This window comes from Chiloscyllium plagiosum, chromosome 29, assembly GCF_004010195.1.
Source record: "Chiloscyllium plagiosum isolate BGI_BamShark_2017 chromosome 29, ASM401019v2, whole genome shotgun sequence".
NCBI lineage: Eukaryota > Metazoa > Chordata > Chondrichthyes > Orectolobiformes > Hemiscylliidae > Chiloscyllium > Chiloscyllium plagiosum.
Window position 1 is genome coordinate 10047729 of NC_057738.1, and position 13656 is coordinate 10061384.

The 13656-nt window shown below is 40.0% G+C and overlaps 1 protein-coding gene across 5 annotated transcripts in view; it reads right to left on the reverse strand.

Annotated features, from left to right (window-relative positions):
• LOC122564369 (probable thiopurine S-methyltransferase) overlaps positions 1 to 13656 on the reverse strand; it is a 47006-nt gene that overhangs the window by 27538 nt on the left and 5812 nt on the right. For 4 of the 5 annotated variants that reach the window (XM_043719136.1, XM_043719139.1, XM_043719141.1 and 1 more), the window contains exons 2-3: positions 8197 to 8257; positions 1603 to 1741 (exon numbers count right to left, since the gene is read on the reverse strand). In XM_043719136.1, the coding sequence (XP_043575071.1) occupies positions 1603 to 1741; positions 8197 to 8209 (152 nt within the window). In that variant the 5' untranslated portion in view covers positions 8210 to 8257. The remainder of the gene's footprint in view (positions 1 to 1602; positions 1742 to 8196; positions 8258 to 13656) is intronic. The other variant, XM_043719137.1, reaches the window with a different exon arrangement.

The following is a 13656-nucleotide window of genomic DNA, read 5'->3' on the forward strand; positions in this document are numbered from 1 at the left end:
ACTATGGGCCTTTGTAAGACTGACAGCAATCACTTTCGCACCAGCATCACTCTGCCCAATGCCCTTGCAGTTTGCTATGAGCTGGCCACCTCAAATTGTGGCTTGTCATGCTATGCTGGCACCTTCTAGTGCCAGAACAAATCAAGGTTATCTTATAAGGCCATCTGAGTTCTTCCCCATTGAAAGCTAGCAATTTTTCGCCAATTATGCTGCAGCCCTGGCAGAGTGCTGCTTAGAAGCATCACAGCAAGCAAAGGCAACAAAAACAAACATCAAGGAAATACACAAGATGATTTCTTGACTTTTGTATGCAATCATGGGTAGTTGAATTTACTAATTTCATTCAGAATTTCTTTTATTTTAGTATTGTGGTCAAGAGAATGCTGCAATGGTTTGCAACAAATAATGTACTAACAGATGAGGTTTGAGACTATTATAGTGATCGGCAATTGTGGCTGTAATCACTCATACAGATGGATGAGTCAATTAACAACAACCTTGCCACAAGAGATGTATTGGTTGCCTCCTCAATCTTCTCAGATGATGACTGTAGTTGGTGGCAAAGACTGTTCCTTCATTAATGGCAATTTGTTTTAAACAGCAGACCATGAAGAACCTTCTCCCACATTCTGCCTGGTGTTCCAGGGTTCCTCCAGAACAGTCCAAGCAGCAGTGTTGTTAAAGCATCCCAAATCCCTGTCTGTCTGTGTTGCTTGTGCCCAAGTTCCTCAAAAAGGGGATACAAATGACTACATCAGTGTCTAGGAGCAGGTATTTTCTATAGAATCTTTGCAATCAGGACCAAGTTCTTCATTGCATGCCATAGCACTCCCTATAGTCTTCAACTTTAAATGTATATACCATTAAATATTTCTACAAACTCAGCAAGTAGACATCAATCAGTAAGTAACTTAAAAGTGAGATCTTTAAATTGTATTGGGGAAGTGGATGGGGTGAGGTGTGCTCAGTGCTCTGACTGTGGTTTAGAGATAAAAATATCCAGAGCCCATACACCCAGAGTGGCCGTGCTGATGACAAATCAGTGATCCACACTGCTTTGTTGAAGTTTCATGTTGGCTGCAGACAGCCCAAACAATTTCCAAACATGGGTCTTGTTTGATTACTGTGTGTGATCTACAGACATCAAACAATAGCTTGCTGATTGTGGGTCAGTAATAAATTAATTGGCACTGGTGTGATGCAGGCTGGCAGGGCACTGTTGGGGAGGGGTACGCCTGTGCCAAATTCTCATTGGTCAACTGCATGTTTTAAACATGAGAAATGGACAACGGGCTGCTGAAAATAACCTCCAGCAAACAACCACTTTGTTTGATTAGCATAGCTTTGAAAACTTTGTAAATTATTTGTATTGTATTGCAAAGATTTGTGTTACAACTTTATTGTTATACTCTGCTTTTATATGTTTGCAGCTGATGGTGAATGATTTGATTAGGAGAGGGTTTATTTGGTAATGTGACAGGAAAGGACTGCTCCAATGGTCTTTCATTACGCAAGGAGACTTGATGGACAATATAATACCACAAGGTGACTGAACCACAAAATTATGTAAAGCTTGGAATAAAATATGAATGTAGCACTTACTCATGGACTTCATTAAGGTGAAATCCAATTTGTTGCTTCTCCCAACTTGCAATCCAGTGTTCCAGAGTCAGGTCAGAGGGCTTCTTTCTTTCCAAAATGTCGAATGTCTTTCCAACAGCATCTGCTTCTGTAGACATGGCTGGGTTGAAAAAGTGGACATTAGATGTTTACACAAAAAGCAAAATATCAAAAAAAGACAGTTTTGACTGCTTCAAGCCAAATGTAATTCTCAAAATGTAATTTTTTGGGGGAAATTTGTTCAGAATTTCACACGTCTACAATTTAAACTCAAGAATTCCTACGGGAGAAAATATGGAATAAAGGTAATGGATTGAAGAGCAAATACACAACACATGAACACAATGCAGTAATGTACAGTACGATGGTATCTGTTGTCTGATAACTTAAATTGATACGAGGAGTCAGTAATCAGATTGATTGTTTATTTTCATTGGTATGCAAGGAGACCTAGTTTTATCACTGTGAACTATAAAACTAACTCTTGTGGTTTCCAGACAGTCTGTGCTTCATCCACGGCCAGTTCTAACTTGCTAACAGTGTAGCTTCTGCACTCAATTTATCCAGCAAAAATCTATTGACTCAAGATTTAAAACTAAAATTGAGCTTGCAATATACAGCTTTTCATCGGAGTTTCACAATCCTACAACTACCGTACTTGAATTAAATGGCGTTTCATAATTTCTCTCCTAAATGATCTGGTTCAGTTCTTATCGGAGACTCCGCCAGCACAGGAAACACAGAATACACTACTTGGAACGTATTGTCAAAGATCCAGTGGAAATTATCCTCATATCATGCTTTTCTTTAAAAGACAGTCCATAAGCAGTCCTTATGTGAATATGAAGATATCAAGACAGTCCTAGGATCCATGCAATTCCAACAGCATTCAAGAAACTCAACACATTCCAGGGAAAATGCATGCTGCTAGGCTGGCACCCAACCCTCTGGTGCCACAGCTATCAAGGTCAGCCTGTGAGCCCATCTGAGGTCTACCTCATTGAAAGTTAGCAGCATTCCACCAGTTATGCTGCAGCCCCTAGCACAGTGCTGCGTAACAGCACCAACAGCAGGCAAAGGCAACATTGAAAACAAACATCAAGGGAATGCAAAAGGTAATTACATTTGCATGCAGTCATGGACAGGTCAATTTATTAATTTCATTCAGAAACTGATTGTGGCTTTTTACTTAGCATTGTGGTCAAGAAGATGGCTGCAATGATTAGTAACAAATGGATAATTAGGTACGAGACTTGGTGAATGGGAGAATTGTGACTAATCACAGGTACAGTTGGATGGGTCAATTATCAACAACTTTGCCACAAAGGAGTTTTGCTGGTTGCCACCTCTATCTTCTCAGATGATCACTTTATAGGTGAAGATGATTGGTCTTCAAGAGAGCAAACCTTGACAGCTGACCATGCAGAAGCTTGCCCAACATTCTGCCTGGTGCTCCCGACACCAGTAGCAGCTGTGTATAACTTTTAAAAGATGCACCTGAACTATTTATCACAACTCCTTCAACAGCACTTCTCAAACTCATGACCTCTACCATCTCGAAAGACCATGGCAGCAGATACATGGTGTCACTGCCATCTTTGGGTGTTTCTCCAAGCCACTCACTATCCTGGCTTGTAAACATATCACCATTCCTTCACTTTCAGTGGGTCACATTTCTGGAACCTCATGAACTACTGCAATTTAAGAAGGCAACTCACCAACGGAAATTAGGGATGGGCAACACATGCTGGCTAAGCCTGTGGTTCCCACATCCTGTAAACAAATTAAAAAAAAAACAGAACTACAAATTATATGGAGGAAAACTATTAATGTGGTCTTTTTGGGATGAGTGACCTGTTTCCAGCTCTTGATCTTTGTATAAGCAGGATGACAAATTCTACTAGCGATTGCAAATATATGGCTTAGTTTGAGGCATTCAGAAGCCTTTAATGATAGATTTGTTTCAGTACTTATAATACAATGTTATACTTAACCATTAACTAGCACAGTGTGTAGTGTAACCCTTGTATGTACGAACAGACAGTGGAAAAGTACTGAGTACATCTGACTTGTAAAGATATGCTGATGTAAACACACAATAGGAATGACTTTTAATAAAGAGCAGTGTGTACTGGCGGCCTTGGTAGCGGCTGGGAGAGCGAGACAGACAGCGGGGGTGTTGCCGCCCTGTGAGTGCAGATGCAGGACATGTTGTAAGCTGTGGTAAAAAAAGCAAGAACTATTTCGCGCCACCTCCTGCAGAAGGAGGTCACATGGGGTCAGATATTCAGGAACACGAGAAGGCGGAGAATGGAGTCAGGTCAACAGTCAGTCAAGAAGACAACCACACCTCAATGCTTGCACAATGTTCTGTGATTACATGACGTTTTGTACTGTATAAAAGACTGGGTCAGGGGCAGGATAGGGGTCAGACTTCGTGAACTGACACACTCTGCTGTTTGTCAGGGATGGGAAGGTCGAGACCCAGAGCTCTGTATACTTTATCCACTTACTGCTAAAATGAACTAAAAGTGTGAGACCGAATATCTTCTCCTATTGCTTCATTTAAAGAACATGCAGGACTTGGCTCACACATAGAAGAAAGTAAGTTGGTAGATTGAGCCAAAGTCCGACACGATTGGTAAAAACAAGGACTGCTGGAAACCAGATTCTAGATTAGAGTGGTGCTGGAAAAGCACAGCAGTTCAGGCAGCATCCTAGCAGGAAAATCGACGTTTTGGGCAGGATCCCTTCATCAGGAATACTCCTGATGAAGGGCTTTTGCCTGAAACGTCGATTTTCCTGCTCCTTGGATGCTGCCTGAACTGCTGTGCTTTTCCAGCACCACTCTACTAGTGATTGGGACAAAGGTAAACATTTAAATGTGTCAATCGCGGATTCTACCACAGCATTACCACCTCTAAGCACAAAGCTTATGCAGTCAGGCTCTCCTCCAGGATTTCATAGGATCACAGAATTATTATAGCAAGTAGCTATTTGGTCCATCTTATCCTGCCAAGATGAACAATGTACCTTGTGCAGTTCCCCAGCATATTCTTCCTTATCAGATAGTAATCTGATTTTCTCCTTTAATTGAAGCTGCGTCCATCAGATTCTCAGGAAGCACATTCCAGATGTTAAATGTTCATTGGATGAGACTTTTCTCTTCATGTCTCCATTACTTCTTTGGAAATCATCTTAAGTGTGTGCCCAAAAGTCATAAAAACTATTTATAAATGTAAGTTTTATGACTAATTAGCTTAATTCCATTTTCTGAGCAATATAAACAGTACACAGGGAATGTCCTCTTGATTGTAGCATATATGGACTTTCATTAGATGAGTTAAGGTTAATAAATTTATGGAATTGTAAGCAAATTATGGACCTGGTTAAGAGGCACCTCACAACAGTGTGTTGGGGCTTTAACTTTTCATCACATTTATTTATGACTTAGTGTGCTGATGATAGAAAATTTGTCGACATAGTATGCATCTAATTTAGTTGGGAGCTTAAAAGTTCAAAGGCACACTTATAGATTGAGTGGGAAAAACTATGGAAGATGGATTTCAATGCAATTAAGTAAAAGCCGATCATTTTTAGATCAAAACAGGATAGACCGGATTTTTTAAAATATGGGAAACTTAAGATCTACAGAAACTCCAAGAGATTTAGGTGTCTATGGACAGACAGCACTGAAATGTAGAAAGTCAAGTACAAAAGAAAAATCACCAATACCAATGGAATGTCATTTTTACAACTGGAGGTGTACAATATAACAGAGAGAAAGTTTTGCTATAATCATATAAAGCACAGATATCATATTTGATGACTGTACTTTACACAGTTCTGGGAGTTGCATTTAGAAAAGATATATTAACAGGAAGAAATGTGGTACAGTTTTACCAGAACATTGCCAGGGTTCCCACTTTTCAGTCAGTAGACTTCTCAGACTGTATGGATATAAGACACCTTTTCAAACTGGGCACTAATTATGTATCTTCACCTCAATTATAATGGTGTAAGTTATTTAGTATATGGGAACAGTGCATGTAAAAAAATGTCAACACTTTTTAAGAAAGTAGGTCTTTTTACTTATAGCAGCAATCTGAAAACTATTTCACTGATGTAGGCTGTGATGAAACAGACAAGGCAAAGATAAGTGATAAATGTAACTCGACTAACATTGTTAATGGCGTACATAGATAACTAGTTCACAGGTCACATCCACTACAAACCGCTACTGCCTAAATCAACATCAGTTTCTGTTCTGATCAAAATGGTCACAGATATGAAACTCTGATTCTCTCCTCAGACATCACAAGACCTACAGAGTATTTCCAGAATCTTCTGTTTTTAAAGGTTGCCAGCATCTGCAGAATTTTGCTTTTATAGAACAGCAACCTCAACCACTTAGATGTTTAATAAACTCATAACAGATTATTATTGTAATTCAACAAATGCCTTCCTACAAATACAGAAGTTTGCTTCCTTCCAATTCTATTTCAGGATGTTCATATGCCCTGGAATACTTTACAGTCCTATGTAAACCTAGTCCAGTTTTGATTAACATAAGAATTTAAGAGATTGAAGTACGTGTATGCCTGAACCCGGATACCAGATTCAAAACATTAACTGTTTGTCTCTCCACAGAAGCTGCCAGACACACTGTTTCAGATTTCCAGCAACTGCAGTATTTTGCTTTCATTCAACTGCACATTGTAAACCAGATGCAGCCTGAATAATGCCCTGTGCAGTTGCTGTAATATGTCTCTAGTTTTATATTCCATCCCCTGCATTAAAAGGCCAACCATCTGGTTGCCTTCCTGATCATTTGCAGTGTCTGAATGCTGGCTTTGTCTGTTTCATCAACTGGGCCACCAAGATCTCTCTGTGCCGCCTCCAATGAAATAATATTCTACTCTTCCTGCTAAAGTGGGCATCTCATTCTTTTTTCATAGAAAAACCTGCCCAATATAGGTATTAACCTAATCTTTTTTAAACTGCTTCCTTAAATAAAGAGGCAATACTGCACCAGATTACAAATCAAGACTCAGCACTCTAGATCTGGGTTCCAGGTTAGTATGCTGTTACAGTAGGTAATTAAGCAAGCTATGGAAAATTATAAGAATTAAATATAAAAATTGGGATGTAATGCTTCAGTTATATAGGACACTGGTGGGACCACATCTTGTGTGCTGTGTATAGTTATGGTCTCCTTATTTAAGGAAGATTGCAGATACATTGAAGGAGGATCAAGTGGGGGGGGGGGGGAGGAGGTTTACTAGATTTATATTTGGAATGAATGGGTTGCCTTATGAAGAAAGGTTGGACAGACAGGGCTCGTTTCCGCTGGAGGTTAGAAGAGTGAGGGATGACTCAACTGAGTTATGCAAGATCCTGGATGGTTTTGACAAGGCAGGCTGCGGAAAGGGTCTTTCTTCATGTAGTAGAATCATAGGCACTGTTTAAAAATTAGGCATCACCCCTTTAAGGGAATTTCTTTCTCTAAGAAAACTGTGAGACTTCAGAACTCTGTGTCAGAGGTGGGGGCAGTTCACTGAATATTTTTAAGGCAGAGGTAGATAGATTCTCATTTGGCAATGGGAGCCAAGGTAGGTAATTAGAAATGTGAAATTCAAAAAAAACAATTAGATCAACCATGATGTTATGGAACAATGGAACAGATTTGTGGGGCCGAATTTAATCTCCAATGTAAACAAGTCCAGTCTGCTCTTAATTTGAATGCTTGTGTCTCACCAATACCCTGTAGAAATGAGGAATACCATTCCTACTTTTGCATTCAATTCTTCTGAACAGTAATATATTAGCTTTTTTAATTACTTGCAGTACAGATATGCTAGCATTTTGTAATTCATGCAGTAGCACATCCAGATTCCTCTGCATCTCAGAAATTTGTAATCAAGATTTAGTTTTGCATTTTCCCATAATAGAGACCTAGCTAGGGTAAACTCTCAATTTAAAAACTAGCAACAGAGAAAAGATTTATCCCATGCAGTTATCTGTAAAAATTCAAGTGGGCAAGAAGTCAAAATTAACAACTTTATTTCTTAAAGTAAAACAGAATAATTAACTAACCACTATTCAATAAAACTCCTGATTAAGATTTACAAAACAACACTTATTATGTCAAAACCAGGCAGCTGTAGGTTCTTGTCTTTGGATCTTCCTGTGTCTTCTTTTCTCCTTTTTAGGAATTTTTGTGTCACATGACTCATTGAAAAGGGAATTTTAAGAGAGTTTTTTTTCCCCCAGCAGTCTGTTACATGCTAGGACCTGGCAGTTCTCCTCTTAACTTTTCAATTTCCAACCCTCTCTCTTATACCCCAGAGCATCGGATCATGTGTCACTGGCTTTTAAGATTGTCAATATACTCAATTCAAACTTGATTGGAAATTGGTGTTCTTTCAGGGTATCATTTAAATCAATAAGACGATAATGTGTCTGGTAGTTCTGCTGCTTTTTACTCTTAAAAAGGTACACCCACACCTTCATAACATTTCCCCCCCTTAAGAACAAATGAACCACCATAATGAAAGGATGGCTTTTTTTTCCTACCTTTTAAACACATCACTGAAACATACCGATAACTTTCAGATAAGTTCAACTTTACTTCTTCCTATATATACACAAGACATTAAATAAAGACAAATCTCATCTAAACACAGTTAAATCCACGATAACGCAGCTGTGATTACATTCTTCCAACCCGCAACACTTATGATTTTTAAATTAGAAGTCTGTAACATAAGAATGAGACAGAGACTATTTCGTTGGAGTCTTATCTTTAAAAAACATTCTAAGAACGCAAGTGGATTCTGATCAGGGTACACAACCCTCTCTGATACAACATTCAAAAAGTAACCAACTGGCAGTTCAATCCCATCCTCATCTTCCTGTAGGAGTATAGCTCCAACTCCTATGTCACTAGTATTAATGGCAACTTTAAAAGGTTTTGAAAGGTTTGGTGGAGCTAAAACTGGCTTGGTGATTAATATCGATTTTAAATGGTCGAATGCCTCCTGGCATGGTTCTGTTCAACGAAACTGTGTTTTTCTTCAGCAAATCGGTTAACTGTGCCACTATACTGTTGAAGTTTGGAACAAATGTCCGATAGAATCCGTTAAGTCCTAAGAATCAAAGCGCTTCTTTGAGGTTGGTCATGGAAATTCTTCGATAGTCTTCATCTTTACATTCTGTGGGGTCAACCTTCCACGACTGATGTTATGTCCCAAGGACGTCACCTCTGCTTTCACGAATTCAGTTTTATTTATCACCAGTTTTGCTTCTAGTTGTCATTCAAAGAGTTCTGCCAACTGTACCACGTGATCTTTCCAGGACTTAAAGATCACTACATCGTCCAAATCGACTGCACAGTTTGTTAACCCAGCCACAACTCTGTTCACGAGTCTTTGGAATGTGGCGGGTGCATTCTTCATTCAAAGGGCATCACCTTAAACTGATATAGCCCATTTGGGGTTATAAACCAGAATTTGTTTTTGCCATCTCTGATAAAAGGTAGCTGCCAGTGACCACGCATTAAGTCCAACTTGGTGACGTAACTGGTTTGTCCAACTTTCTCGATACAGTCCTCCAATCTAGGAATTGAATAAGAGTCAGATTTTGTAACAGCGCTGACCTCCCGATAATCCATGCAGAATTGTCCGGTTTGGGAACTAAGACAATTGCGAACTCCACTCGCTCTGAGTTGGTTTGATGGTGTTCATGTCGAGCATGGCCTCCACCTCCATCTGGACCTGTTTGGCTTTGAGAGGATTAAGCCGAAAGGGGTGTTGTTTTAATCGGAGCAGTATTCCCTATGTCTACTTCATGTACAATGGCATTAGTCCTCCCCATCTGATTCTTGCACATATCCTTATACTGAAGTAACAAATCTTTCAACTCTGTTCTATGCTCCTGAGACAGATAGTTTACTAGTGTATCCCACTCCTAGAGGACGACTTCATTTTTAAATCTATTTTGAAGCACCTCAAAATATCATCTGGGATTTGATTCCTTACTCTGTGGGGCAATAACAAACACCCGTTTCTCCAGTTCTTTCTCTCTAGTGTAATACGGTTTCATCAGGTTCACATGACATCCCCGATACCCTTTTTTTTCCCATCTGGCATCTTTACTAGATAGTTCATCTGACTCAACTTTTTCTCAATTTGATAGGGATCACTAAACCTGGCTTTGAAGGGATCCCCTTTCACTGGAAACAGTACTAACACATTATCCCCTTGGGAAAAATGTCCAAGTCTCAGAGTTTTTATCTGTCACCTGCTTCATTCTACACTGTGCCCTCTTTGGGTGCTGCTTAGCTAACTCACCTACTTGGTTTAATCTCTCCCTCACCTCCGATACATGATCTACTTGTGAGATCTCAGACTTTGGTCCTGTCAACTTTTCTTTAATTAATTTCAAAGGACCTCTCACTTCATGATCGAATATTAACTCAAAAGGGAGTGAACTAAGTAGATTTGTTTGAGGCATCTTTATTGCCAAACAATATGAATGGGATACCTTTATCTCAATCATTCGGGTAACCCTGACAGCATGTTTTCAACATGGTCTTCAAGGTCTGATGCCACCTTTCTAAAGCTCCCTGGATTCAGGATGATGCACACTGGATTTAAAGTGCTGTATACCTAAGCTATCCATAATCTCCTTAAACAGCCTAGCAGTAAAATTTGACCCTTGGTCCAACTGAATCTTTCTGGGTAGCCCATACCATGTGAAGAAAGCTATTGACTCCTCTACTACACTTTTTACTCTGTAATGGAATCGCTTGTGGAAATCTGGAAGACACATCCATTATGGTTAACAAGTACTAGTTCCCACTTTTAGTTCTCGGAGGGGACCTACCCAATCAATATGAAAAGGTTCTTCAAACGTGGGAATTGGCAACAAAGATGCTGATTTTATTACCATCTGTGGCTTACCTACCATGTGGCATGTACGACATGTACGGCAAACATTAACCACATCATTGTGCATTCCAGATCAACAAAAATGTTTCTGTACTTCAGCTGGATTCTTTTGTAACCCTAGGTGACCTCCTACAGATAGTTCACATGCTATCCATAACGCTTCCTGTGTATGTTACTGGCAACACAATCTGGTGCACTTCAATCCATTCTCCTCTGCACTAACCTGTCGTGGTCTCCATTCCCATCTGAGTATTCTATCTTTCAGATAATAACACTCTGGAATATGCTCTGCCTCTTTCTCAGTGTATGCATCCACATATATCTCATTTAATCACCTTGTCTTGCTGTTGCAAGTCTCTTAGCTTTTAAGGACCAAATGCTTCTGTCTGATACACTACCTGTTCATGTTTTTCCTGCACGATTACATCAAACAGGGTATCTGCTAACTAAATCTCAACTCCTTCATCTTTCTCTTTACTTTTCACTTCATGCTGTGACTTATGAGAGTGGGATCTGGTTACCACACAGTCCGGGAAAATACCAGGGTATTTCTGTTTTAACTCCTCAGTTGCTTGATCTTCTTGGGCTTCTCCACAACAGGAGATGTCACTCCCACCTTGGATCCTGCCAAATCATTCCCAAGAACAAACTGAATTCCTGGAACTGACACTGTCGACCGCTCTCACTGTTACTTCCCCAGTCCTAAAGTTGGCAACCTGCCTCAAGCAACCATAGGGGAACGCTAAATTTCTGTCCATCTATCCCACAAATAACCACACTCAGGTAACAGATCAGAAAGAGTGCATATTCGCTCATCCCTTACTATCAGTGACTTGTTAGATGCTGTATCTCTCAAAAATTATAACTTCTTGTCCTTCTCCCCTGTTCTTTGAGTAAACTTTACCCACTGAGGACAATTCTTTGTAGAGATCAGGTACTAACTCCATACTCAGCCCCTGCCTGGGCTCTCCTGCAGCTCCTGAGCTCTTTTTGGGGTCTCCTTTACTACCTTCACTAATGGCACTGGCTTAGCTTCTTTTACCACATTCTTTCGCATACTACCTTTCTTTAACGACCACTGCTGTGTCTTTACACGTCCCACTTTACCACAGTGGAAACACCTCATGCCTTTCACCTCCTTTCCACCCTCTTGGCCTAGTTTTTATCCTGTTGTAAATTCTTACTAGTGCTCTCTACTCTTGGTTTAGTAGTGTAGGAGCTCCCCTTCTCCCAACTTCTATCCCTCACAGGATGAAATTCTGGCCGGAAGCTTGTCTCATGCACCAGCATGAACTCATCTGCTAATTCTGTTTCCCTTCTCACTTCCTGAACCTGCTGTTCTTCCACGTGAATTCTTATCTCTGAAACTGAGTTTTTAAACTCCTCCAGCAGAATAATCTCAGAGTCTCATAGGTCATTGTCTATCTTTAAGGCCTGCACCCATCTATCAAAGTGACTATGTTTAATTCTTTCGAACTCAACACAAGTCTGACCTGGTTCCTTCTTTGTGTCTGTATGCTTCTGATATCAATTCAGAAGCATTTAAAATAGCTCCTTAACCTCTTCATAATCTCTTGACACCTCAGCTGACAATGCAGCAAATACTTCACTAGCTCCGCTTACCAATTTAGTCTAAACTAGCATTGTCCATACATCCTCAGACCACTCCATTTGCCTAGCCAATTTTTCAAATGAAATAAAGAAAGCTACAAAGCTCAAAATGTGGCAGAGTTTTGACATATTTGTATATATCACTACCTTCTCTTTTAATCTCCATCCTGTTACCTTGATTTTGCTGACTAAGTTGCAACTTTCCAAGTTCAAATTCTTGCTCTCTCTTTCTCCTCTCTTTGCTCAGCCAAGAATCTTCTCTCTCCTTTATCTCTCTCTTTTTCTTTCTTCTAACTCCATTTTCCTCAATTGTAATTCAAGTTTTACTTCCTCCACTGCACTTATCTGTTTCTCTGACACATCTAAGTGTTTGAGTAATCCCTTTACAATTTCAGGTTTACTTTTGTCCTTGGTTATTTGCTAATTCTAAAAGTATGGCCTCTTTCTTTCCTTCTAAACTTTCTTGGCAAATTGAGAATCAAGTTCAAATCCCAGTCATTTCTCTCACTTTTAATTTAATCAACCCCACGCCACCAAAATTAAACAACTGTTTCACTTGCATTTCATTTAAAGATCTAGGACACTAACCTGCAAGTGTTTAAATCAACTGGGATTTTTCATACCCCCAAATCTGTCTAAACCAGTTCAAATCACAGACCCAAAACCCCAAACTGTTACAACACTGGGTAAACCCTTCTGCTTAATTTAAAACCAACACAAAAGATGCATCCTGTGCAATAATCTGTAAACATTCTTTATATACGCCAAGAACTAAGTAAAAATTAGCAACTTTATAACAGAATAATTAACTAACCACTATTTACAACTCCTTCCTTTAACCTATCTTTTACCTTCTCTTCTATAAATAGGAGTTCGATAAAACTCCCAATTAAGATTTAAAAAACAACACTTCTTATCTCAAAACCAGGCAGCTGTAGGTTCTTGTCTTTGGATCTTTTGTCTTCATTTCTCCTTGTTAGGAATTTCTGCGTCGCAGGTTACTGATCAAAAAGGGACCTTTTGCAGCAGAGAGCGGCGGGAGCTGGGCGGAAGTGAAGTTGGAGCGCAAAGCCGGTCGGGAAGGCAAGTGATTGTTATTTGAGTGGAGAAGGAACCAGAGACACTAGCGTCGCAGGTACTGATCAAAAAGGGACCTTTTGCAGCAGAGAGCGGCGGGAGCTGGGCGGAAGTGAAGTCGGAGCGCAAAGCCGGTCGGGAAGGCAAGTGATTGTTATTTGAGTGGAGAAGGAACCAGAGACACTACACGTGTGGTGTCTCCCACCCTCCCTCCTCCTCTAACCTAAAAAAAAAGGTAAGCTACTTAGTGTTCTTGTTTTGGAGACTAAGTGTAGAGTTATGGCAGCGCAGGCAGTGGAATGTTCCTCCTGCAGGATGTTTGAGGTAGGGGTGACCACCGATGCTCCTGCTGACTTCATCTGCAGGAAGTGCAGCCAGCTCCAGCTCCTCACAGACC